The 27,481-nt window shown below is 43.3% G+C and overlaps 1 protein-coding gene across 1 annotated transcript; it reads left to right on the top strand.

Annotated features, from left to right (window-relative positions):
• Positions 1-975: 975 nt before the first annotated feature.
• LOC136626501 (fibrinogen-like protein 1-like protein) lies at positions 976-27,145 on the top strand. Its single transcript, XM_066601558.1, has 5 exons — positions 976-1,036; positions 3,676-3,750; positions 10,821-10,957; positions 18,794-18,803; positions 26,523-27,145. Exons 1-5 carry the CDS (start codon positions 976-978, stop codon positions 27,143-27,145), a joined length of 906 nt encoding a protein of 301 aa, XP_066457655.1.
• The last annotated feature ends 336 nt before the right edge of the window (positions 27,146-27,481 follow it).

The following is a 27,481-nucleotide window of genomic DNA, read 5'->3' as shown; positions in this document are numbered from 1 at the left end:
TTACACAGACTACCTCCTCTTCATATACCAATATATTACACAGACGACCTCCTCCTCATATACCAATATATTACACAGACGACCTCCTCCTCATATACCAATATATTACACAGACGACCCTCTCCTTATGCAGTAGGATATTACACAGACTGCCTAATATACTAATAAATTAAATCAGTACACTCATCTCCTTGGAAGGCTGATTTTGGTGTCAATCAATTCTTTAGATGCTGACCAGAACCATAAAATCCTAAATTTTTAGGCAGGTACATTCAGTGACCCGTTGGGCTCCATCAAAGTTCATGTTAAGTATAGCAGCTCTTCAGTCAGGAGCGCCGTTATGTAGATGCAAGCGTTGCTAAGTGACGTTCATGGTCTCATGATGTCTCTCTAGGGAGACTATGAACACCTCTGCTGGCTGAAGGGGGGAGAGAGAAGCAGCATGGACTGGGGGGAGAGAGAAGTGGCATGGAGTGGGGCGGAAGTGGCATGTAGTGGGGAGGAGAAGTGCTATTAAATGGGTGGAACAGAAAAGCGGCATGGAGAGGGGGGAAAGAGAAGTGGCATGGAGAAGCTGGAGAAAAAAGCTGCATGGGGGAAGAGAAACGGCATGGAGGGGGAGAAGCGGAATGCAGGGGGGGAAAGCGGCATGGAGGGGGGGAAGCAGCATGGAGGGGGGAACAACATGAAGCAGTATGGAGGCTAGAGAAGCAGCATGGAGGGGGAGAGAAGCAGCATGGAGCGGGGAGAAGCGGCATGGATGGGGAGGAGAGAAACGGAATGGGGGGAGAGAAGCGGCATGGGGCGGAGAGAAGAGGCATGGAGGGGGGAGATAAGCCCATAGAGGAAGGGGGAGAAGCGCAGAGAGGGGGTAGAGAAGCAACATGGAAGGGAGGAGAAAAGCAGCATGAAGGGGGAGAGAAGCGGCATGGAGGGGGGAGATAAGTGGCATGGAGAGGGGGGGAGAGAATCAGCATGGAGAGGTGGGAAGAGAAGCGGCAAGAAGAGGTGGAAAGAGAAGCGGCATGGAGAGATGGTGAGAGAGATGCGGCATGGAGAGGGGTGAGGGAGAGGAAGAGAGAGAGAGACGGTGGAGAACAGAAGCGGCATGGAAAGAGAGAGGGGGAGATTCACAATAACCACAGTTCTAAACATTTTATGTTCATGTAGCGAACATCAAGTCAATCTACTAATATAATAAACGTTTATTTGTATAGCACCAACTTATTCTAGAGTGCTTTCAAAGCACAGGGGAGCATGAACAATATAGACAGTTACATATGGTAAACAGTTGATTTGGCATATTATGGGGGTGGGAGATTGGGTAGGCCTCCTTGAAGAGATAAATTTTTAAAGCACGTGTGACGCTCCCTGCGTCAGGGATTGTCCGGGTGTTTTGGGGTACAGTGTTCAAGAGTTTGTCACCGTGACAGAAAGGAAAACCCCGTGTGTCAACAAGCCTATCACCGAGGGAATCACTAAAATATAACTTTTATTAGGTAAAGATAAAAATAAAAATGTATAAAAGGCGTGGACTCTTATTCCAGTTACACTCCTACTGGACAAGTAGATATTCTAACAGTAGTAAGTCCATATAAGTATATACCAGATGATGCGCTAAGTTCTAACTCCACAACCACAATGACCCCATCTATATTGTTGGTGCATGGGTCGAGATATATATTATGGTTGTGTACAGCTCCACGTGTATAAATGGCCACAAGGGCTAACAAAGCACAATGTAGGTTATATTTTTTGTATTTATACGTTGGAGCCGATAAATGGGTAAAGGCCAGAATAATAAATGTAACCCCCCGTCTGGCAGAGTATTGAGGCATATATTAATGCCCAGGAAATATAGCATCAATCAGGTATATACTATGTGGTATATCCCCTATTATGGTGGATTATACCCTGATGCGATAACCAGCTATAGTAAACACGGTCACTAATTTTATCTATATAGTGACTCGCTTGACTGACGTCATTTAGCGTGTTTATCTAGTTTATATAAAAGCTGGCAAATAGACTGCAGCGCTGAGTGGTCTGTAACTAGGAGTTAAATGGTGCAAGGACATATTACAGCACCAAACGTTCCTTTTATTTTACCACATTCCCATTAGGGACAGACACAGCGGAGAGTCTTAGACCAGGGTCATTAACTCATAAGACCCTGTCACATGGACTAAACACTGCTGAGTGCAGCTAATAAAAACAGCTGATCACTGCTTCACTAGAGATGAATGCCGCTGTTTGTGAGATTTTATAATCACCAGCAGCTACGAGCAGCTGAACTGAAGAGGGTTCAATAAGATATATAATGAACCCTCTTTGTCAGTAACTGCTGCATTCACTATCACCATTTAAGCATAGATAGCCCGATATACAATGATGTGGACATCTGTGGCATGTCAAGCACAACAATAAGGCTATCTTAGGCTGGCTAACACCATCTACGCGTTTCCACGGTCCTTAATGCAGTGACCGCATCATCAGGATGGTAAATCTAGGTTATAGAACCGAACAGCCTGAACGGCTGTGTGAAAATGAGCAGCAATGGTATGTTGCCCAGAGCAGAGGCTTTTTAAAGTACAAGCCACGCCTCCCAGCAGGGGGGTTCGTCCCCAGTGCTCCAATGAGCATCAACCAACACTAAACTGTGCCTCAGCGAAAACCCGTGATGGAACGGGATTCCCGCACATGTGCAGTAGCCCCGACGGGTCCGGGACGCCAACCACTGCCAACCTTAGGAGGTATAGCAGAGTCGGCGCCCGGCACCCCGGAACCGCTGCGCGCGGCAGAGATAAGTGCTGCTGAGGATAAAGAAGCCTTTTTTGCTGCATTAGTATACAACGGTGCCCAGATGGAATTTAACGCTCAGTATGTTAATCCTTCAGTATCATGGCCCAAAAGAACGCATGGATAGAATACCCAAGTGCTTCTGTATAATAATATTTGATGGACCGAACCCGGTTATTGGGAACACTGTATGTATATAGAGAGAAGGGGTATATATACATAGTTTAAATGACAGTAAAAATAAAAATAACAGTAACGACAGGTGACTACCATTATTTGGCAACATATAGTATTATGCAAACAATAAACATTCCATGATAATGCTCCAAGATGTCAAGCATAAATGTCCTATATACACTGACTCGCATATACAGCCAAGTTTATATAGTCTATGCATGGTGTGTCCGCACCAAAGATGGTGTAGTACAGCGGACGCGTAATTAAATGTAATAAATACTGTACATGGTATATTGTTGCATCAATCACCTATGATGTTGATCCTGTATTATATAAACGATGCATAAGAGAGACAGTCATTTAGTCCCTTGGGGCTACAACATTGCAGGCGGTGAATCCACCGTGTCTCCTTTTGTGTTAGTAACCTGTCTCGATTACCTCTCCTCCCATTCTCCCTAATAATCTCAATCCCTTGGAATTTAATGCATGTAGGATCATTGTCATGCATATCACGTATGTGTGTCGCTATGTTGGTATGTTCTCCACGGTTCACATTGCCAACATGTTCCAGGATACGTCGCCTAAATTGGCGGATGGTTTTCCCAACATAGTCCAACGGGCACGGGCATGTGGCTTTATAGACAACGCCGCTGGAGCGGCAGTTTATAAAGTCCCTTATGTGGAACACCTCTCTTGTAGTGGAACATGTGAAGGTGTTACCTCGAGCAATAAAGCCACATGCCTTACAGCCCGCACATCTGAAAGTGCCCTTTGGTAAGTCCGATCCTAGCCATGTCTTGGTTGACAACTTGGGTGGAAGTAGGCTGTGGACCAATCGGTCTCTCAGGTTACGTCCGCGTCTATACGTGATTTGGGGATTGACCGGGAGATGTGACACCAGGTCCATGTCCTTCAAAAGAATATGCCAATATTTACTGATGATATGTCTCACTTCTTTTGATTGGTCATCAAATGTACCAATTATACGCATCTTATTGTTCTTGTCATCTCTTTTACGAGTTTGCAGAAATTGATCTCTGTTAGAATTCTAACAGAGATCAATTTCTGCAAACTCGTAAAAGAGATGACAAGAACAATAAGATGCGTATAATTGGTACTAACAGAGATCAATTTCTGCAAACTCGTAAAAGAGATGACAAGAACAATAAGATGCGTATAATTGGTACATTTGATGACCAATCAAAAGAAGTGAGACATATCATCAGTAAATATTGGCATATTCTTTTGAAGGACATGGACCTGGTGTCACATCTCCCGGTCAATCCCCAAATCACGTATAGACGCGGACGTAACCTGAGAGACCGATTGGTCCACAGCCTACTTCCACCCAAGTTGTCAACCAAGACATGGCTAGGATCGGACTTACCAAAGGGCACTTTCAGATGTGCGGGCTGTAAGGCATGTGGCTTTATTGCTCGAGGTAACACCTTCACATGTTCCACTACAAGAGAGGTGTTCCACATAAGGGACTTTATAAACTGCCGCTCCAGCGGCGTTGTCTATAAAGCCACATGCCCGTGCCCGTTGGACTATGTTGGGAAAACCATCCGCCAATTTAGGCGACGTATCCTGGAACATGTTGGCAATGTGAACCGTGGAGAACATACCAACATAGCGACACACATACGTGATATGCATGACAATGATCCTACATGCATTAAATTCCAAGGGATTGAGATTATTAGGGAGAATGGGAGGAGAGGTAATCGAGACAGGTTACTAACACAAAAGGAGACACGGTGGATTCACCGCCTGCAATGTTGTAGCCCCAAGGGACTAAATGACTGTCTCTCTTATGCATCGTTTATATAATACAGGATCAACATCATAGGTGATTGATGCAACAATATACCATGTACAGTATTTATTACATTTAATTACGCGTCCGCTGTACTACACCATCTTTGGTGCGGACACACCATGCATAGACTATATAAACTTGGCTGTATATGCGAGTCAGTGTATATAGGACATTTATGCTTGACATCTTGGAGCATTATCATAGAATGTTTATTGTTTGCATAATACTATATGTTGCCAAATAATGGTAGTCACCTGTCGTTACTGTTATTTTTATTTTTACTGTCATTTAAACTATGTATATATACCCCTTCTCTCTATATACATACAGTGTTCCCAATAACCGGGTTCGGTCCATCAAATATTATTATACAGAAGCACTTGGGTATTCTATCCATGCGTTCTTTTGGGCCATGATACTGAAGGATTAACATACTGAGCGTTAAATTCCATCTGGGCACCGTTGTATACTAATGCAGCAAAAAAGGCTTCTTTATCCTCAGCAGCACTTATCTCTGCCGCGCGCAGCGGTTCCGGGGTGCTGGGCGCCGACTCTGCTATACCTCCTAAGGTTGGCAGTGGTTGGCGTCCCGGACCCGTCGGGGCTACTGCACATGTGCGGGAATCCCGTTCCATCACGGGTTTTCGCTGAGGCACAGTTTAGTGTTGGTTGATGCTCATTGGAGCACTGGGGACGAACCCCCCTGCTGGGAGGCGTGGCTTGTACTTTAAAAAGCCTCTGCTCTGGGCAACATACCATTGCTGCTCATTTTCACACAGCCGTTCAGGCTGTTCGGTTCTATAACCTAGATTCACCATCCTGATGATGCGGTCACTGCATTAAGGACCGTGGAAACGCGTAGATGGTGTTAGCCAGCCTAAGATAGCCTTATTGTTGTGCTTGACATGCCACAGATGTCCACATCATTGTATATAAGGCTATCTATGCTTAAATGGTGATAGTGAATGCAGCAGTTACTGACAAAGAGGGTTCATTATATATCTTATTGAACCCTCTTCAGTTTAGCTGCTCGTAGCTGCTGGTGATTATAAAATCTCACAAACAGCGGCATTCATCTTTAGTGAAGCAGTGATCAGCTGTTTTTATTAGCTGCACTCAGCAGTGTTTAGTCCATGTGACAGGGTCTTATGAGTTAATGACCCTGGTCTAAGACTCTCCGCTGTGTCTGTCCCTAATGGGAATGTGGTAAAATAAAAGGAACGTTTGGTGCTGTAATATGTCCTTGCACCATTTAACTCCTAGTTACAGACCACTCAGCGCTGCAGTCTATTTGCCAGCTTTTATATAAACTAGATAAACACGCTAAATGACGTCAGTCAAGCGAGTCACTATATAGATAAAATTAGTGACCGTGTTTACTATAGCTGGTTATCGCATCAGGGTATTATCCACCATAATAGGGAATATACCACATAGTATATACCTGATTGATGCTATATTTCCTGGGCATTAATATATGCCTCAATACTCTGCCAGACGGGGGTTACATTTATTATTCTGGCCTTTACCCATTTATCGGCTCCAACGTATAAATACAAAAAATATAACCTACATTGTGCTTTGTTAGCCCTTGTGGCCATTTATACACGTGGAGCTGTACACAACCATAATATATATCTCGACCCATGCACCAACAATATAGATGGGGTCATTGTGGTTGTGGAGTTAGAACTTAGCGCATCATCTGGTATATACTTATATGGACTTACTACTGTTAGAATATCTACTTGTCCAGTAGGAGTGTAACTGGAATAAGAGTCCACGCCTTTTATACATTTTTATTTTTATCTTTACCTAATAAAAGTTATATTTTAGTGATTCCCTCGGTGATAGACAGTGTTCAAGAGGACCGATGCAGCTCTAGAGAAGGCTTGAGGGTGAGCATGTGATATTTGTTGAAAAAGGGCATTAAGTCTGAGTGTCTTAAGTCTTAAGCTAAAATATACTCACCTGAAAGCGTCCTTAGACTTTTTGCTGGGGCAGGGTCTCAATTTTCATACAGACCTGGGCCATTTGTAGCCTTAATTCGCACCTTGTCCCAAAGGTCATTTACCAACTGATTAAATACTGAGTGGCTATCCTTAGCATAGGCTATAAATGTTTGATTGGTGCTGCTCGAACCACTGAGACACACTAGATGGACTTCAGCATAACTATGTGTATCACATCGCCTGTATTGTTTCCATGGGCATATAGTGGCCCAGCGGGTCCTACAGAACACTCACAGCACACTTGTCCTGTCACACCTGTCTATATGCCATCCATGGATATAGAAGGTGCCATCTGAGAGACCCTGTTTTGTCCCCTTCTCTTCTAAGCCTAGAGCTTAACACTGATGTCAGCTGGTCTCTCATTGGCTGACAGTCAGATTTAATTCCACTGGTGCAGAACCCCAAGGGCGGTAAAGCGACAACACAAGTCCCTATGCAAGAGTGGGAGGAGTCCAGAAAGTGCAGGAAAGAAAAAAAAGGAGATAAAAGAAGGAGTCAGTGAGCAGTTAAGCAGACTCAGCCAGGTGTGAGAAAGGAGAGGTTGCAGTTCAGTCGTGTCGGAGGAGGTACCCGTATAAGTACCAGCCAGCAATTCAGCACATTTGCTTTCAAGGTTGACCGACCTTCCAAGTTTACGGCTTTGCGTGTCTTTTGTAAGATTTGTTCTTTTTCTCTTTAAAAATGAACACAGCATAAAACATCTCTAGGTTTAGAGAGATCTGTAGGATTTGTGCCGAGTGCGCAATGAACTCTGTATAATTCAAGAGCCGCATCCGGAGGCCTACCCAAGAGATGGTTAAAGAACTCTGTGACCCAGTCCTCAAGTTGGCTGTTGGCCACCTCCTCAGAAAGACCTTTTATACGGAGACTATTGCGCCTATGTCGGTTTTCAATATCGTCGATATGGTTGGTCAGCTCTGCGATCTAATAAGCTTGCGCTTTTAAGATTTGCGTGTTCTTCCATGGTATTCTGGAACTTATCTTGGGTCTCCTCCCTCTCCAGCACCCTTTGCCCCACATGCCTAATGTCCCTCTGAAGAACCGCTATATCCTGTTTATGAGCTGCATCTAGCTTCTGTAACAGAATTCATCTCTGTTTTCGTTGGAATAGCTTTTAGATGGGCCCTCCAGTCCCAATCTTCTTCAACATCCTGAGATCCCCAGGCCCCCAGAGGGCTGGATTGCAATATAAGCCCAGAACTCGGGGTGCGCATCGCCCCCATATCTTCACCATAAGAGGATAGCTGTCCTCCTGGCCTTACCTTTTTGCGGGACATTTCACCCTCATGACCTGCAGGTCTGACAGAGGGTGTTGACTGGCATGGACCCCTGGGAAACCTTTGTGGGAATGGGGGAGCGTTTAAGAGATCCAGTTCTCCCTGCTCACTATCTACAGGAAGGCTCAGGCAATCATCCTCCTCCCTTCTTTCCCTTATCCTGTGCAGCTGCGGGTCGGCTTGGTGGCCTGAGGGCTTCTAACTGGGGGCCATCGGCATAGTAGTCTTAGACTCCAGGGGCCCTGAGGAGATCAGCTTGGGGAAGTTATGGGTCAAAGGGGTGCGGAGAGTCTCTTCAGCAGAAGCCACAGCTGCCTCCACACTATGTGAATGGCCACCACCCCTCTCCCCCTCGTCCATCCTGTCACCACTATCTGTTGCAGGGGACAATACCTTTATGGGACTGGGATTCCCTGCTGCTCCATAAACTCCAATGTTGCCGGTATTGGGCTCAAGGGCCCCCCCCCCTCCAGTAGGCTGCTCCATGGTCTCCTTCTCCCCAGCATCTCCACGGGCAGCGTGGTGCAGTGCCATCTTAGGCTTCCCGCTTGGCGCTGGCAGCCTTTCCGGCGAGCAGAGAAAACGTTAAATTCCTGGTGCAAAGGGTCTCAGCTACTGCCTCAGGGTTGTGGAGGTCCTCTTCTTCCCCATGGCTGTAGAAACAAGGGTCTGCGGTGGCCGTTTCATCTCTGTTTGCGGGAGGTCAAGCAGGAGCTCAGGCACAAGCGTCCTACTCCATCAGCCATAAGCCACGCCCCCTGCAGACTATCTTTGACAAACACACTATGTCAGAAATAAAAAAAAGTTTCTTTAATAAGAGACAGAGCGGGGGAGACTCTAAGGGAGTATGCACTGTCCCTACAGGAGGACATGAAGGCCGTAATAAGGGCCGACCCTAAAGAATCCCCTGGTGCCAACCAGGCTCTTAGGGAACAATTTATTGAGGAGACTCTTAGAAGTCAGTTGAAGATGCTATCGGTGCAGCACCCCTATAGTACATTTTTACAATTCAAAGACCTGGCACCTATAGTGGGGTATTAGGAACCAACTATTATAGCTGGGAAAGCAGAGCTACACCAGCAAGGGATACTAGTGATAGATGTACCAGACAAGAATGCACCAATTATCACGCTGGGGATGAACATACTAAAAAATTGTTATGCAGAAATGCTGGAAGCGCTGCAAAGTAATGTGCCCGCAGCGTCCCAGGTTCAGGTGTTAAAGACCACCATAAAAGCCTTGACAGCTCAGCAGTGGTTTGCTAATCCGCAGGGTCATGTGGATAGAGCCCACATGAAAGACATCAGACCAGTTCTAGTCCCCCCGGAATCTGAATTTGTCCAGGTCTACATGTTCGTGCATATGAGGCTATAGTGGAGCCCATCCTAATAGACGGTCACCCATATCTGATGGCTGCCCTGAGTCTGGCTACAATAACCAATTGGAAGGTGCTGATTCGTCTCATTAATATTGGGAATGTCCCTGCACAATTAAACAAGTATACGGCCGTGGCACAGGTGTCCCTGCTTGCTCCTGATGATGTATTTAAAAGCGAGACTGACAGTGTGTTGCAAGGAGCTCCGTACAGGCAGGTTCGACTCAGTCTGCCTCTTGGATCTCTGAGTTATATATTGGAGATGCCCAGACATCCCTTGATTGGGTGCAGGGAATAAAAAAGGTGGATGTAGAAAAGAAGCCAGCATAGCCTTGATTTTGGCCAGGTCAAGTACCTCTGCAACTCTATCCCCACCAATGGCCACGTACCGATTAAAGAGAGATACAGGCCTATGCCACCTTCCTTCTATCAACAAGTCAAAACTATGATGCAAGAAATGAAGGACAATCATATTTTCCGGGAGATCCATAGTCCCTGGGATGCAACCCATAGTAGTTGTGAAAAAGAAGGATGGAAGCAACCGCTTCTGTGTTGATTACAGTAAGCTTAATAGTGTGACACATAAAGGGTAGGGACTTGTTATTTGTATAGCGCCAACTTATTCCGTAGCACTTTCAGGTAATTTTTTATTTATTACCCCCCGCCCCAGCAAGCCGGGTACTCATTTTACCGACCTTGGAAGGATGGAAGATTGAGTCAACCTTGAGCCGGCTACCTGAACCATGCGGGATTGAGCTCACAGCCTTCAGGTCATGAGAGAGAGCTTAGAACTGCATACCGCTGCCTTATCACTGTGCACCACACAAAGACCAATAAAGATGCCTATCCTCTACCTCACAGTGAGAAGTCTCTGCTGGCCTTGGGTATTTTTCCACTCTGCCGCGTATTTTTCCACTTTGGATCTATCCATTGGATATTGGCAGGCGCCCATGAGTGAAGCAGATAGGGAGAAAACTGCTTTCACCACACCTGTGGGGCTATTTGAGTTTAATTGCATGCCCTTCGGCCTTTGCATTGCCCCAGGTACTTTCCAACGTCTCATGGAAAAGTGTTTAGGCAATAAGAATTTTGAATCTGGCCTACTATATCTAGATGACCTGATTATATACTCTAAAACCTATGAGGAACATATCCGGCACATCAGAGAAGTGTTTCAGACCCTCATTGATCACGGCTTAAAAATGAAGCCATCTAAATGTCACCTGCTGCAAATTAAAGTGCGCTATCTCGGATACATCGTCAGTGCCGACGGGTTTTCCCAGATAAGGTGAACACTGTTAAAAATTGGCCTACTCCTGAGACACTAAAAGATATCAGGGGCTTTCTGATATTTGTAGGATATTACAGACGTTTCATCCCCAAGTTTGCACAGATTGCAGCCCCACTACAAGAAGTTTTGCATGGGCACCCAAAAGAGACTTTCAAACGACCCACTGCTATTAATTGGGAAAAAGAGCAAGAGCAGAACTTCCAGGTATTAAAAGAAAGGTTAACTACTCCCCCCGTCCTTGCTTATCCTGATTATGCGCTCCCGTTCAATCTTTATACAGAAGCTAGCTTCAATGGCCTAGGCGCAGTGCTTAGCCAAATACAAAAGGGCAAAGAAAGGGTAGTCGCATATGGCTCATTAAAAGGCACTGAAAGAAATTACCAAAATTACAACTCCTTCAATCTGGAAATTCTCGCACTAGTCTGGACTGTTACTAAAAAATTTAAGGACTGCCTTGTTGCTGCCACCTTTACTGTCTATACGGATAGCAACCCAGATGCCTACCTGAACTCTGCAAAACCAGGGGCATTAGAACACAGATGGTTGTCCCGCTTAGCCAACCTTACCTTCCAAATCTAATACCGCACTGGAAAAAGCAATAAATATGCACTCTCTCCCGATTACCTACCACGTTAGACGATTTCCCTGAAGATGAAACGTGGGCGGACATTGAGATGCCACACTTTACCCTATGGCAAGCCCACCCAGAACTGTCAAACTGTTCCTTCTAATCGCCCATTGGAAACTGAGGACACTTTAAAAAATTGGAAAGGAAAAGAGAGCGTTGAAGTCAGGTCTTTATCAAATCAATATCTCTGTATCTTCTCATCATGTGCAGTTGCCTGTATAGTACTACATCTGCATGTATCTGTTCCAAGTGCTTATCCGCAGTATTGTAAATCAAGTTGTACTTCAAATACCAAAGTTAGTAAATCTGTACACTCCCAGATTCCTAATATATTGCTGGACTCGACTCTGTTATTTCTTCGGCACACCACCCCAAGGGTCCAGACGGAGTGTTGGCATCACCGTGACAAAACTAGGCCTCCGGCCATACCTGCTACAGTAAGTTCTTTGTGGCCATTATAGGCACAGTGGCTTGTCTGTACAAATACCTGTGCCTGATACTGCAGCCTTATTTCTATTCAGTCACTGAATCAATGTTACTCCTTCATTCTGATGAATGGCAGGGGTCAGACCAACACAGATCAAAAATTGACAGCCCATGCTAAGTGTATAGGTGAAATATTTTATTGTGTCTGGAGTACTCCTTTATGTTCTGCATAACCCATTTAATCTAACCTTTAATGCATTAGTGATCACCAATATGCCTTTCTACTGACCTCACTAATGGGTTTTAAATCTGCACATGGCTCTTTTTAAGGTGGTGGCTTGTCTGACTACTGACAGCCAGGCTCCTGCTCTAACAGACTGGAGCAACACACTCAAATCTGGGCAGTTTAACCTGTCACATGCCACAATCAATAGCAACTGCAGCATGTAAGCAGATGACAGGGGAAGGGGACTCCATGTGTGCCATGTAACTTAGCCTATTAGGCCCCGCCTCCTTTGGAATCTAATAGGCTGCTTGTCATAGGTTTAGTAGAATGCACTACATAAGTAATGCAGTGTACTACTTCAGTGACCGGACAATCTCATCTTCACATCCTCTTCAGGGACTTCAAACTTTTGTCAAAAAAGTTCAATAAATTTTATAGTTGGGGTCCTGTTACAGATTTTTCATTGGGGCCCAGAAGCTTCAAATTACGCCTCTGCTGCCATCTATTTCTCAAGCGTATCTACACGCACAAGTGCATGGATCAATGAAAGTCCATTCACTTTCATTGACTCCATTCACCGTGTATCACGCGGCCGTGCAACACACGTGTAATTCGTGGTGAAAAAACACCTGTTGACATGAGGCCTTAATCATGTGGTCATCAAGTAATTATCAGGAGTCAGACATCAGTGGGGAGTTTTATGAAGAAAGATGCCAAACATATGGGTTCACTAGTTCACACAGGTGAACACTGATCCGCCAACTACCAGCTCAATAAAAGAGGTTATTAATTAATGATGATTACATGCTATCAATGGAGTAGCTTTTCTATTGAAGTTCTAGTGACTTATATCTTTATGATATTTTCAAAACAAGCTAATTATCATATATCACCAAGCTATCGTCTAATTTCATATGATAAAACTGCAATAATAAATTGATTTTCCGCTCACATTTCCTTAATTGTTGCCTAGATGTTTCAAAGTTTGGAACAAGTAACAGTGGAACTATTATGGAGAAATTCCAACAGACATATGAAATCCTACGGATTACCCCAACATACAGTAGGCACCTACCCTGCAGTAAAGAAGTGTTCTTCAATGCTTCCTTTAAGGAACCTCAAAGAGAGCATGACTTCAGAATCAGACTATAGTAGGTTTGTTTGTAGCCTGTGATAATGGAGATACAAGGTTCTGCATAAGAGTTGTAGATAAAAAACATGATGGGGCAGTTTTACTAATACTGTGTAGTGTCCCATTTAGATGGGCAGACAATTGTCTAGACAACTGCACAAGCGCTAACATCACCGCTAAGGTCATTAGCACTCGTGCAGAGCATTTAGACAGTTCACCACTGGATTGCGGACTTCTTGCTCAACACTTTATGTTTTATGTGAAGTGCTGAGCAGGAAACGTTTATACGCAGCGAGAATCCGACAATTATGCGATGATTTTTATGCTGGCTGAACATCAGCAATAACGAGAAGTGAACGAATAGTAAGCTTTTTTTGTATTTACACGGGATGATTATCACTCATTTTCATTTGTTTGAGCAAATTTAGAGGGATTTTGTCCCGTGTATCATAGAATCATAGAATGGTAGAGTTGGAAGGGACCTACAGGGTCATCGGGTCCAACCCACTGCTGAGTGCAGGATTCACTAAATCATCCCAGACAGATATTTGTCCAGCCTTTGTTTGAATACTGCCATTGAAGGAGAACTCACCACCTCCCGTGGTAACCTGTTCCACTTATTGATCACCCTCACTGTCTAATATCTAATTTGTATCTCCTCCCTTTCAGTTTCATCCCATTGCTTCTAGTCTTTCCTTGTGCAAATGAGAATACGGCTGATCCCTCTGCACTGTGACAGCCCTTCAGATATTTGTAGACCGTTATTACGTCTCCTCTCAGCCTTCTTTTTTGCTAGCTAAACATTCCCAGATCCTTTAACTGTTCCTCATAGAACATGATTTGCAGACCGCTCACCATCCTCGTAAGTCTTCTCTGAACTTGCTCCAGTTTGTCTCTGTCTTTTTTAAAGTGGGGTGCCCAGAACTGGACACAGTATTCCAGATGAGGTCTGACTAAGGAAGAGTAGAGGGGGATAATTACCTCACGTGATCTAGACTCTATGCTTCTCTTAATAAATCCCAGAATTGTGTTTGCCTTTTTGGCTGCTGCATCACATTGTTGACTCATGTTCAGTCTATGATCTATTAGTATACCCATGTGCTGCTGCTTAATCCAATTCCTCCCATTCTGTATGTGCTTTTTTCTTTTTTCTTGCCTGGATGAAGGACTTTGCATTTCTCCTTGTTAAATACCATTCTGCTAGTCGCTGCCCACTGTTAAGGCTTTTCTAGATCTGTTTGAATACTATCTTTCTCTTCCCTAGTGTTAGTTATCCCTCCTAGCTTCCGGTTATCAGCACATTTGATCAGTTTCCCATCAATTCCATCCTCCAGATCATTTATAAAAATGTTGAACACTGGGCCCAGGACATAGCCTTGTGGTACCCCACTTGATACATTCTTCCACTTGGATGTGTAGCCATTTATGACCACTCTTTGAGTACAATCACTCAACCAGTTGTGAATCCACCTACCGTAGCAGTTGCCTTGTCGATCCCATATTTAGTCATTTTTTCAATACGTATGGTATGAGATAATTTTTTCAAACGCTTTACTAAAGTCAAGATATACTATATCCACCGCATTTCCCTGATCAACCCAGTCGGTGATTCTGTCATAGAAGGAAATTAGATTTGTCTGGCATAACTTGTTTGTTACAAACCCATGCTGGCTCTGGTTAATTACTCAATTTTTATCCAAGTACTTGCATACATGTTGTTTAATAATTTGTCCAAGACCTTTACCAGTATAAAAGTCAGGCTCACAGGCCTCTAGTTTCCTAGATCCACCTTCTTCCCTTTTTTGAAGATAGGGACAACATTTGCCCTTTTCCAATCTTCTGGGACTTCTCCTGTTCTCCAGGAATTTTCAAAGATTATGGCAAGTGGTTCAACAATTACCTCCGCTGCTTTCCTTTAGTATCCTAGGATGTAATTCATCTGGACCTTGATACTTGAATTCATTTAAGTTAGCTAAATTTTCCCTCGCCATCTCTCTGCTTATAGATGGTCTGTATTCTTCTATTCCACCAATAGCACAGGGAAGATCAGCTGATGTTCCATCTACTTTCTGAGAGAAGACAGATATAAAATAGGAATTTAAAAGTTCGGCCTTCTCAACATCATTTTTGTGTAAATGGCCCCTAAGGCCGCTTTCAGACAAATATATATTAGCTCCTTATTTGGTTTGTGTTTTGCAGACCGTAGTAGGTGCTAATGTAAATTTATGTATCTATTCATATGCCTGTATTTTGTTAAAAACGCATCGTACGAAAATCACAAGTTTGTGCTATGTGTAAATTGGTTCTGCCTCTCCCACCCAGCTGCAGATTGTTTGTCATCTATTGCCTCAGACCTGACAGCCTGTGCTGCAGTGTTATTGTATGAGTCCACTCATGAATGCATGTGTCCCAGTTGCTTCTGCTGTTCCTCTGTTTCCAATTGGTGCTTAGTCTGTTATTACCTTAGTACTTCCAGTTGAGATCTGAACTTGGTCGCTCACTCCTAGAATCTTTAGACCGCTTGGTGTTATCCAATTCCGGGCTTCCTGGTGACTATTCCTAACAGGGTTTATCAGCACCCAGGTTCCTGTGCTGGGTCGACCTTGTCAGGGCAAATTTTCTGCTGTTATTAGGGGTTAAATTAACTATTTATCACATAAAAAGTCCTGACTTGAATCCAGTCTTCTTTATGGGAGGCCTCGTCACCTGTCCTTTGGCTCTCTGCATCTGACTTTAGCTTCTCTTAAAGCAGTTTGTCTCTCTCCCGGTGTCACCATCAGCCTGCCCCCACTGACCACCAGCTATTATGATTCATTCTTGTACCTAAGTGTCTGCTAACATGCACACGCTGGCCCCCAGCATGTCTCACAGTCTCCCTCTCACTAACATATGGGAACGTTCACCATGTCATGGCTCATTGAGACTCTATTGCACCTTGCTGCAACACTTTTCTTTGTTTGCGCAGGAGGAAGCTCCATCTCCTCCCATGCACCACACACTCGAGCCTTAATCTTTGTCTGCACAGCACACAAGTTTATACAGGCCATGCTACGGCTGTCCTCAACCACTTGGTTGTCTGGGCCCCTTTTTATCACTCAGCCCATCTCTGCTTTGGCCCCTACAACTGTTCCCCAGCATAGGAATATGGCCACAATTGTGCCTAATGCTGCTTCTCACTCTTTGGTATGGTCTGCAGGCCTTACAGTTCAGGACCCGCTCATTTTAATAGGTAATAAGGCAATATACTCTGTACCACTTTACAACGGCCTCCACCACTTCTTCTGCTGGCTGTCCTTCCCTGTGCCCACCACTCTGTTATCCATCAGTTTGCTCTTTTTCTGCTGCATCACAGTCTGGAAGGTTCTGAGGCCTCTCTCACTAACTGGCCAATCAGCACAGACCTCAGGTCTGACATATATGACACCCCAACAAAGTTAGATAAGTTTCACGAGTGTATTACAGGTGCATCTATACGGACATAATACAGACAAGTGCCGTAGCCGACCTGCGGGTCTACTGACCTGACCTCCTAACATCATAGTGATCTATTTGGCTCGGAGCCTATGGCACACATCTGGCACAAAATTTCTGACAAAATAGCTCAGTATGCTGCGCTGTGTTATTCAATAAAGTGTCGGGCTGCAGACATTATAGCCAATCTGCTCTGATGGGCACTGTTCATGTTTGTCTTGTGTTGGCATTTTACTCATTTTTGTTGTTTAGCTCTTATGACCGATATGGACCACGGAAATAATAGAGTAAATGTGAACATAGCTTTAAGTTAATCTGGTATAAACTGGGACACTGAGGTCTGTTAACAAATACTGCAATAGCAAACTCTGAGAAAAAGAGCTAAAATATGTATAAACTTTCCATTGAAATCTTTACTGTCCCTTTAAATATGCAACGGAAGCAAACATTAACCTTGAGTAAAATCAGCTTGGACTTTGTGACTCCATGCTGTATAATAGCCGCTGATTTCTTCAGGCTTTGTAGCTTGGAATTTGGGAGGAGACGACCCTTTTTCTATATAAACGGAGAGTCATTTCCTGGTTCCATTTATAATCACTAGCATAGACAATGGGTGAGATCTAAAACCACATGGAATTGTTACAAAGTGTTGTCATGACAATGATCAGGTCATATTATCTCTATGGTACTCCTTCTAAATCCATCTGATCGATCTCTCCGTATTACCCGTCATAGGTTATCGATTTGCAGCATATCATTGGTTCTGGGTTGGCGGCATCCTGTGCCTGACTGCAGCTTTAGCAGAGGATCTTGAAGTTGCAAAGGAACCATTTCAACAAGGTGAGTGCATCTTCCATCAGGCTTCCTTCACACAGTTTTTCTGTAGTGTTAATTGAAGTTTGTAAAAAAAAATGCTACGGACTATTCTATTGATTTTTGCAAATATTCTTTTAGAGGGGGTGGGGGTGGCTGGAGGTTTCATATGTATACATACATTTTTCCCCCTATAGGTAAGTTCATTTGAAAACACCATCAAAACTAGAGCATGCTGCATTTTAAAAAACAACATGAACACAAAAAAGTGCCAAAAGTGAAGAAACAAGCTGCAAAGTTGTAATCATCTGGCTGCTGACTTTTTTTTCAGCATAAAAAGTGGCAAAAAAAACACTGACAACAAAACAGCAAAAATGCCTCATTTTGATGCAAAATGCTGTGTGTGAAATCACCCTTCCCACATAGCATTTATAGGAGCATCACCACTTTTTTATTAGATCTTTTTGCTGTGTTTCTTTAATGCAAGAAATGCCACAGACAGATGTAAGCTGTAAAGTGAATATAAAATGTGCAAATATTAAATGTGCTATGAAGAGTGTTTTTTTAATAGATTTTGTTTACTTTTTGTGAATTTTTTGATTCAGTGTTTTTTTTTTAAACAACAGCAAGCTGCAAATTTGTTTTACTGTTTTTGCATAGGCCACTATATTACATGAAAAACGCCTGAAAAACACATGTGTGAATTAGGGGGGTTTCACACCTGCGCCCAAGGTCCCACTTTCCTGTTCCATTTGGGGAGCAGGAAAGGGGAATCCCCACTGCCGAATGGCTCCGTCTCTGGATGGAATCAAACAGTGCCGGATGGACCCCACTGACTATAATGGGGTCCACCTAGTTCCCGCCCAACTGTCCGGCTTTTGAATGGAAGTGCTGTTTCTTCCGGTATTTTGAGTCGGATCTGTGACGGAACCTCCAGCCGGAATTTCCGAAACAGGTGAGAAACCAGCCTAAAATACAAAAAATACTTGTGAAACAATGCTAGAGGCAGAAAAAAAAGTCTTTTTTACATGCATTTTTGGATTAAAATAAAACTCCTCTCAGCCTCCTTCACACACAGGTTTGTGGCTGGTTTTTTAAACTTGTGAAAAATGGCATGAAATTTGTAAACTTTTTATGCACTTTGTTTTTTGTTGGTGTTCTTTAAGTCACACTTTTTTGACGTATATGTAAGGATTAACACTTTACCCACAGCCCACTAATAACCCGCCACTTGGGAATTGTTCTTTATTCTGTACCCTACTACCGTATATACCGGCGTATAAGGCGACGGGGCGTATAAGACGACCCCCCAACTGTCACCTTATACGCCGGTATTCAGTGGAGAAAAAAAAAAAAATTTTATTACTCACCTCCCACGGCGTTCTGTCGCGCTCCGGCAGGATGTCGCTCGCTCCGGCAGGCTGTCGCTCGCTCCTCATCCCCGGCGCAGCATAGCTTTCTGAATGTGGGGCTTGAAATCCCCGCTTCCAGAAAGCTAATACACACGCCGGCAGCCATGACATCATTGAATGGCTGTGATTGGCTAAAGCACACGTGGCTTCAGCCAATCACACTATTCAATGTCATCATTGAATGGGTGTGATTGCTAACACGTGCGCCTTCAGCCAATCACAGCCATTCAATGATGTCATTGAATAGTGTGATTGGCTGAAGCCACGTGTGCTTTAGCCAATCACAGCCATTCAATGCTGTCATGGCTGCCGGCGTGTGTATTAGCTTTCTGGAAGCGGGGATTTCAAGCCCCGCATTCAGAAAGCTATGCTGCGGCGGGGACGAGGAGCGAGCGACAGCCTGCCGGAGCGAGCGACGTCCTGCCGGAGCGCGACAGAACGCCGTGGGAGGTGAGTAATAAAATTTTTTTTTTTTACACTTTTTTTTTTTTTGTTTTACCGGCGCATAAGACGACCCCCGACTGCAGAGCAGATTTTTCGGGGTTCAAAAGTCGTCTTATACGCCGGTATATACGGTATTATAACTGGGACTATTTTTTATCAATAATGTATTTAATAACATCAGTCATTTGGATGATTAATCAAAGGGATAACACCTGGTCTAAAACTGGGATTTGCAGTTAAAGGGATTTCGTCATCAGGTTCATACTACCCAAACCACGGGCAGCATGAACCTGGGACAGGTATGCTTCTCGCCCCGTGGGTGTTTTATTCTGAAATGCTGTGGTGTTTTAGAATAAATACAATTTGAAGTTTGACTCAGAGCTGAGCGTCAATTAAAGGGGGTGGACCCCTCTGGCTTCCACACGCCCGCTGTAGCAGTCATGTGGATGAACAGCCAACTGCACCACTGCAGACCAAGTAAATAAACCACTGGAGGACAAAAATGGTGGCAGGAAAGCAGTGTGGCAGCGCTGCAGCAAAAAGGTGAGTATATCTGTGTATATATATATATATATATATATATATATATATATATATATACACACACACACACATTTAGTCACCCCCCCCAAATCCAATAAATGAATTTTATGATGGAAAACCCCTTTAAGCCTAAAGACAAATAAGTGTGGAAACAGGAGAAACTGGACATGTACTCAGTAGTAAATTTCTACATGATTCTTTAACACTATATTTATTCATGGTACACTCTCTTATAGAAATGACCAAAAAGTGTTTCTTGATTAATGCAGAGAGGTTCTATGGGGTTTTAACACGACTGACCTATTTTTAGGATAAGTAATTAAAGGGGTTGTCCAGCTGTAAACTACTAATAGCCTATCTGAAGCAGATTAATTGCCTAGAACACTGCCGATCGGCTGTTTTTTTGGATTGGTCAGTGTGCACTGAGCTGATTTCTGCCGTAAGCAAATAGCTCCATTCCCACTGCAGTGGTGAGGCTTGGTATTACAGGCAAAGTTCTCATTTGAAGTAAGTGGGAATTTTACCAGCAATACGAAGCCTGGCCACTGCAGAGAGAATGGAGCTGTCTGCTTCCTGCAGAAATCAGCTCAGTGCAGCTCCAAAAGATAGGCCATCAATAGGTCACAATTGGATAACCCCTTTAATGTTTAATCGGGGAGGGTCCAAACTCTAAGGCAGCTGTCAGACTAGCCTATTTTTGCTCCGTATAAGGTCTGTGTTGAGTGGGCCATAATACAGAGCTAATGTAAATCTATAGGGCTAATCACATGGCTTTATTTTTTATGGCTGTTTTTCAAAAACACAACCCGATCTATTTAAAGCAGGAATATAGCTCCAACATATTTTTTCTACGTACATAAAAAACTAAGTACAAGTAAAATACGCCAAGTTCTATCTTTTCTCGCACGATAATCCCTATAGTGAAAACGAAACCATTGAAATCAATAGTTTTGTTTCGTTCCGTTTTGCGGCCATCACATCCGCACAACAGGGCAAAAACACCCCCATCTGTTAAAGTCCTCATTCCAAGGAATCTGCAACACTCTTTCCCATCCAAAATAAATAAGAGCTGTGGAATGTGCAGGTGGCAGAGAAATTGGGTTGGGAAGGGTTAATCTACATAAAAATTGGGGTATTTGTACTAATCCTGAGTTACATTCTGTATTATATTCCAGAGAGTCACTCATAATTCTGAAGGCTTCAGACCTGGAATCTTGCTTAGGTGATTTGCATTCCAGGAGCATTAGGGCACATTTACATCTGCATTGAGGATTCTGTTTTCCTGATCCATTATGGCAGCAGGAAAACAAAATTCTTTGGCTAAATGGCTCAGTTTTATGACAGAACTAAGCAATGCCAAGTGGACTCCATTGATTATAATGTGGTCTGTTTGGTTCCTATCATCCTGTCCAGTACTTTACTTGCCAAAAAAGTCATACATGAAGAAGCCCTTATGTTTACACCATACTCTGTACAGTAATCTTATGTAGGTAAAGCTAAGTGTCTCAGATGAGACATTAGGGCTATGTCTGATGTCAAGCTTTACGGTCTGCTTTCAATGACAACCAACAGAATTACAACACAAATATATCTATATATACATATATAAAGCGAAAGCCCTCACTGACTGACTGACTGATTGACTCACTGACTCGCCACTAACTCTCTAACTTCCCGGTGTCGTACAAATGTGAAATCTGGCAGGAGCATTCTTTAGGTCCTAAATATGAAAAGTAAAAGGGTTGCAACATGATTATTCAATGCTAAGTGCAAAAGTAAGTGCACACCTACGTAATATACCTAATCTAATTCTCTAACTTCCCGATGTCGTACAAACTTGACATTTGGCAGGAGCATTCTTTAGGTGCTAAATACAAAAAAGTAAAGGGGTCACAATTTGATTATTCAATACTAAGTGCAAAAGTAAGTCACCCCCTATGTAATGTAAGTTCCCATGTCGTACAAGCGTGAAATTTGACATAAGCTTTCTTAAAGTCCTACATACGAAAAGTAAAGGGGTCACAATTTGATTATTCAAAGCTAAGTGCAAAAATAAGTGCACCCCTATGTAATGTACCTAATCTACTTCTTTAACTTCTTAGTGTTGTGCAAACTTGAAATTTAGCAGGAGCATTCTTTAGGTCCTTAAAGGGGTTGTCCCGCGAAAGCAAGTGGGGTTATACACTACTGTATGGCCATATTAATGCACTTTATAATGTACATCGTGCATTAATTATGAGCCATACAGAAGTTATTCACTTACCTGTTCCGTTGCTAGCGTCCTCGTCGCCATGGTGCCGTCTAATTTTGGCGTCTAATCGCCCGATTAGACGCGCTTGCACAGTCCAGTCTTCTTCCTGGTGAATGGGGCCGCTCGTGCCAGAGAGCTGGTCCTCGTAGCTCCACCCCGTCACGTGTGCCGATTCCAGCCAATCAGGAGTCTGGAATCGGCAATGGACCGCACAGAGCCCACGGTGCACCATGGGAGAAGACCCGCGGTGCATCGTGGGTGAAGATCCCGGCGGCCATCTTAGTAAGGTAAGGAAGAAGTCGCCGCAGCGCGGGGATTCGGGTAAGTACTAAACGGGTTTTTTTTTTAACACATGCATTGGGTTTGTCTCGCGCCGAACGGGGGGCCTATTGAAAAAAAAAAAACACGTTTCGGCGCGGGACAACCCCTTTAATAAGAAATATAAAGGGGGTTGCAACCTGATTATTCAATTCTAAGTGTGAAAGTAAGTGACCCCCTATGTAATGTAACTGATAACACACACTGCACAAACATGAAATTTGCCACGACCATTCTTTACGTCCTAATAGGAAATGTAAAGGGGTTGCAACTTTAATATTCAATTCTAAGTGTGAAAAACTGAAAATTCACGATACATGACATAGTTCTTTTCTCAGAAATCATAAAGCCTAGGGAAATGATTTCTATACTACCTCACCTCTATGTGTATATAATGAGGAGAATATAACTGACCTCTGTGTATATACTGAGAACAATCCAACTGACCTCTATGTATATATACTTAAAGGCTGTAAAGTACAGAAGGAAGTGACCATGGACTGCAGGGATGGAGCATGCCTTTAAGGGTGCGTTAACACAAGCGTGTTTTTGTGCGTACATACGCACGCACAAAAACATGCTTCTATTTACAACAATGCATTCCCTATGGTGTGTTCACATGTCCGTACTTTGCAGTTGCATGCCTGCAAAGATAGGACATGCGTGCACCATAGGGATTGCACGCATTGTTTTCAATGGAGCCGCAGCTCCATTGAAAACAATGGTCTGCCTGCTCCTGCATTCTTTTTCAGGGAAGGGCTTTACATATAAACTCTTTCCTGAAAAAGAAAAATTTCAGTGTTAAAAAAAAAAAATTACTTACCTGTCCACCGCTGATGTGTCCCCCACAGGGATGAAGAACATGCGGCAGATGTTTTCTTCATCCCCACTAGTTAAAAGAATTCCCTGCTGCTACATCTGCCACATCTGTGGCAGATGAAGCAGAGGAATTCTTCAATTCTCTACCACAGCTGTCACACATGTCAGCTGCGGTAGAGGATTCTGCTGCTGGCAATTGATTTCAGGGAAGGGCTTTAAATATAAGCCCTTCTCTGAAAATCAAGTATAAAGTGGTTTAAAATCACAGGTAGCTCTCCCCGAATGAATGACGGTCTAGAGCTGCCTGTGATTGGCTGAGCACCTCAGCCAATCACATTCAGCTCTTTCAGCAGGCGGGGATTTTAAATCTCCGCCTGCTGATAGATCAGCACCACAGTGCAGGGGACAGCAGGAGAAGACGCGGCTGTGCCCCGGCAGCTGAAGGGAGGTGAGTATCTATTTTTTTTGTTTTTTAAACCACTTTTACTTGATTTTCAGGGAAGGGCTTATATTTAAAGCCCTTCCCTAAAATCTATTGCCGGCAGTAGAATCCTCTACTGCAGCTGACATGTGTGACAGCTGCGGTAGAGAATTAAAGAATTCCTCTGCTGCATCTGCCACAGATGTGGCAGATGTAGCAGCAGGGAATTCTTTTAACTAGCGGGGATGAAGGAAACATCTGCTGCATGCAGATGTATTCTTTATCCCCGCGGGGGACACAGCAGCGGCCGACAGGTAAGTAATTTTTTTTTTAAATCTACTTTTAATTGGCTTTTCAGGGAAGGGCTTGTGAAGCCCTTCCCTGAAAAGTCATTGACAGCTGCCAGGGCTCACCGGCGACTTCTGCTGCTGTCCCAGACTCTGTAGCTCTGCTGAGCTATCAGCAGCTGGGGATTTAAAATCCCCACTTGCTGGTAGCTCTGATTGTGATTGGCTGAAGCGCTCAGCCAATCACAATTATAGCTTCCAGCAAGCGGGGATTTTAAATCCCCGGCTGCTGATAGCTGAGAGCTACAGAGCCAGGGACAGTGGCAGAAGTCGATGCTGAGCCCCGGCAGGTGAGTATTTTTTTTTTTACTATTCTAAAAGGCTTTTCAGGGAAGGGCTTAACTACAGAGCCGGGGCCAGCGCCAGAATTCACAGCTGAGCCCCGGCAGCTAAAGGGAGGTGAGTATTGTTTTTTTTTTTTATATATATATATATATTTTTTTAAATGGCTTTTCAGGTAAGGGCTTATGAAGCCCTTCCCTGAAAAGCCATTGACGGGATGCCGGCAGCAGGATTCTCTACTGCAGCTGTCATGTGTGACAGCTGCAGTTGAGAATTGAAGAATTCCCTTTGCTGCATCTGGCAGATGTAGCAGCAGGGAATTCTTTTAACTAGTGGGGGTGAAGGAAACATCTGCCGCATGCGGAAGATGTGTTCTTAATGCCCGCGGGGGTCACGGCAGCAGTGGAGAGGTACGTTTTTTTTTGTTTTGCACTAAAATGTTTCTTTTTCAGGGAAGGGCTTAAATGTAAGGCCCTTCCCTGAAAAAGAATGCAGGGGGCCGGCAGAGTATTTGTTTTCAATGGAGCCGCCAGCAGCAGCCGCGGCTCCATTGACAATAAGCACGCAGCTGTGTTCCCGTGTGTTTTTGCTCGTACCTAGGTGCGGACGTATGTACACACATAAGTACACACAAAAGCACGCTCGTGTGAACGTACCCTAAGCCTAAGAAGGAACAGCAACCTCCAGTCTGGGGGTAAATTTGAATAAAAAGAGGCATTACTTTTAATGGTAATAAGTAAGGAGAGTGTGAGAGGTGGCACATTCTGCAGAGGGATATCAGTACATGCAGTCTGAGGAGAATCTAACGCTCCTCTATATGTATACATATTTTATTCCTCAGATCCTCTCAAGTAACCATGACTTCATAAAATTTTCCATGTGAACAACAGGTAAACACCTGTATCAAGTTAACTCAAGCAAACCTCATCAATAAGAGAGCATATTTGGTCTCTGATTGTCACATGTTTTTTTCCCCAAAAAAATGAGAGAGAAGATGAGGACTTGCTCATCTAATGACTCTACTAAATCATTTAACCCTGCAGATGCTGAAGTTACCATACCATCTAAATGTTTTTTCTGAAAAAAGTTTTAAAAAACTTTTTCCCTCTTACACAAGGCTTTAAATATTGAAAACATAAAAAGAACAAAAAACTACATATAATTGGTGTAGTCACATCCATAACAACGATATCACATTATTTATTCAGCGCAATAAATTCTATTAAAAAAAAGCCAAGATAGCAGTTTTCTGATCATCTTGTTTCCCTAAACCAGAATAAAAAATAAATTTAAAAAAATTGTATTTATCTCAAAATGGTGTTAGTGAAACTGCAAGATGTTCCACAAAAAACAGGCCTAATACAACTCTGTTAACTAAAAAATAAAATTGTTGCGGTCCTGAAATGTAGCGCCGCACAAAGTCTTTTTGTAGGAAAAAAAAGTGTTGATATTGTGCAAAAGTGGTAAAACATAAAACAACCTCTATCAATTTGGTGCTGTTAGAATCAAACTGACCCGTAGACTAAAGCTAACATAATATTTATACCATACTGTGAACACCATAAGAATAAATCCCAAAAAACTATGGTGGAATTGCTTTTTTTCCATTGCTCCTAGCAAAAAAAATGTATAAAAGTTATTCAGTACATTATATATGTACCTAAAATTAGTCCTTATAAAAACTAGAACTCATCCAGCAAAATATAAGCTGTCATACAGCTACATTGCTAAAAAAATTAAACCATTATGACCGCTGGAACACAAAAGGGGATGCCTATTTTCAACTGTCCAAGATGGCTGCAGCAATTTTCAAATTACCTAATGCACACTGTCTACTACTCTCTGATTGTGATTGACCTGTGCTGATCATGTGAGGAACTCTGGCCAATCAGAAAGCAGGTATAGTGTGTTGGTAGTCTAACGCTACCAATGGACTGCAGAGATTAGGTAGTTTGAGGATTTTGTTGGCCATCTTGGGTGGCCCTGGATCACAGGGATGGCAGAGAGCAACAAAGAAGGCAATATACCTCCCTCTCCCTTCGGACCTGTTACAGAATTTTGTCCTGAAAGCAGATGGTGGCTTTAATTAGAATGTACCACAATGCTATGAATCAAGTTCTCATGATGCACCAGTCATGTTAATGATTGCTATATCCGTTTACATTTTACTACCACAGTGATGAAGTGATGCACTTCTATGTTACATGCATTAGTTACTTACACTTTTTTTCAGATTTTCCTGCAGACTGTGATAAACTGCCAAAGAACAGCCCCAGTGGTGTGTACGTAATCAAGCCCCATCTTTCACCTCCTTTGGTAGTCTATTGCCATGTAGATGAAGATGATAACCGCTGGACTGTGATCCAGAAGAACTCCAAAACTACTGAAATCACTTGGCATGAGTCCTGGACCACTTTCAAGTATGGATTTGGAAATGTGATGAAGGATTTTTGGCTGGGTAATGAGTACATTCATCTGCTGACATCTCAGAACGTCTACATGGTGCGATTCCTTCTTAAGGACAAGAGTGATAAGGAGTGGTACGCTGACTATGATATCTTCAGTCTAGACAAAGAAGTGAATGGGTATGCATTACGTCTAGGGAGATATTCCGGAACTGCTGGGGACTATCTAACTGTCTTTGACACAAACACGGTCCATGACAACATGAAGTTCTCCACAAAAGACAAAGATCAGGACCGCAGTGGTTCTCACTGTGCAGCGTCCTACAGTGGTTGGTGGTATGACAATTGCTTCCTAGTCCAACTGAATGGCAAAAGTTATATCTACTGGAAAAATGTTTGCCTTGGAGATTGCAATGAGTCAATGATTATGATCCGGCCCACAGGTATCTGCTGAAGACCATAAAATAAAAAAAAAATCCGGGGGAAGGTGGAAAATAGCTCAATGTGTGACATTTTGTCTACTACAGAGGGTAACTTAACCATTTTAGGTTCTTTTAGAGGAAGCAAAGCTGATGAAAAACAATTCTTGCACCAACTACAGTCTACTTTCCAGTTACGTTACCTTATTGGGTAGCTATCTAAAGCATAGGCTTTGCAGAGGGCCTCATCCTTGCTCACTGTGGGTACATCTAAAGCTATAGAGTTCAAATAACTGAGGCCAATATCAAAACAGATTTCAGTTGTCGATGAATGACAGCAGAAAATCGAATTTGGGGGGGGGTTAGATTTG

Source organism: Eleutherodactylus coqui, chromosome 4, assembly GCF_035609145.1.
Source record: "Eleutherodactylus coqui strain aEleCoq1 chromosome 4, aEleCoq1.hap1, whole genome shotgun sequence".
Taxonomy (NCBI): Eukaryota; Metazoa; Chordata; class Amphibia; order Anura; family Eleutherodactylidae; genus Eleutherodactylus; species Eleutherodactylus coqui.
The sequence above is the reverse complement of the archived record's forward strand: the minus strand, read 5'-3'. Positions and strand labels throughout refer to the sequence as shown.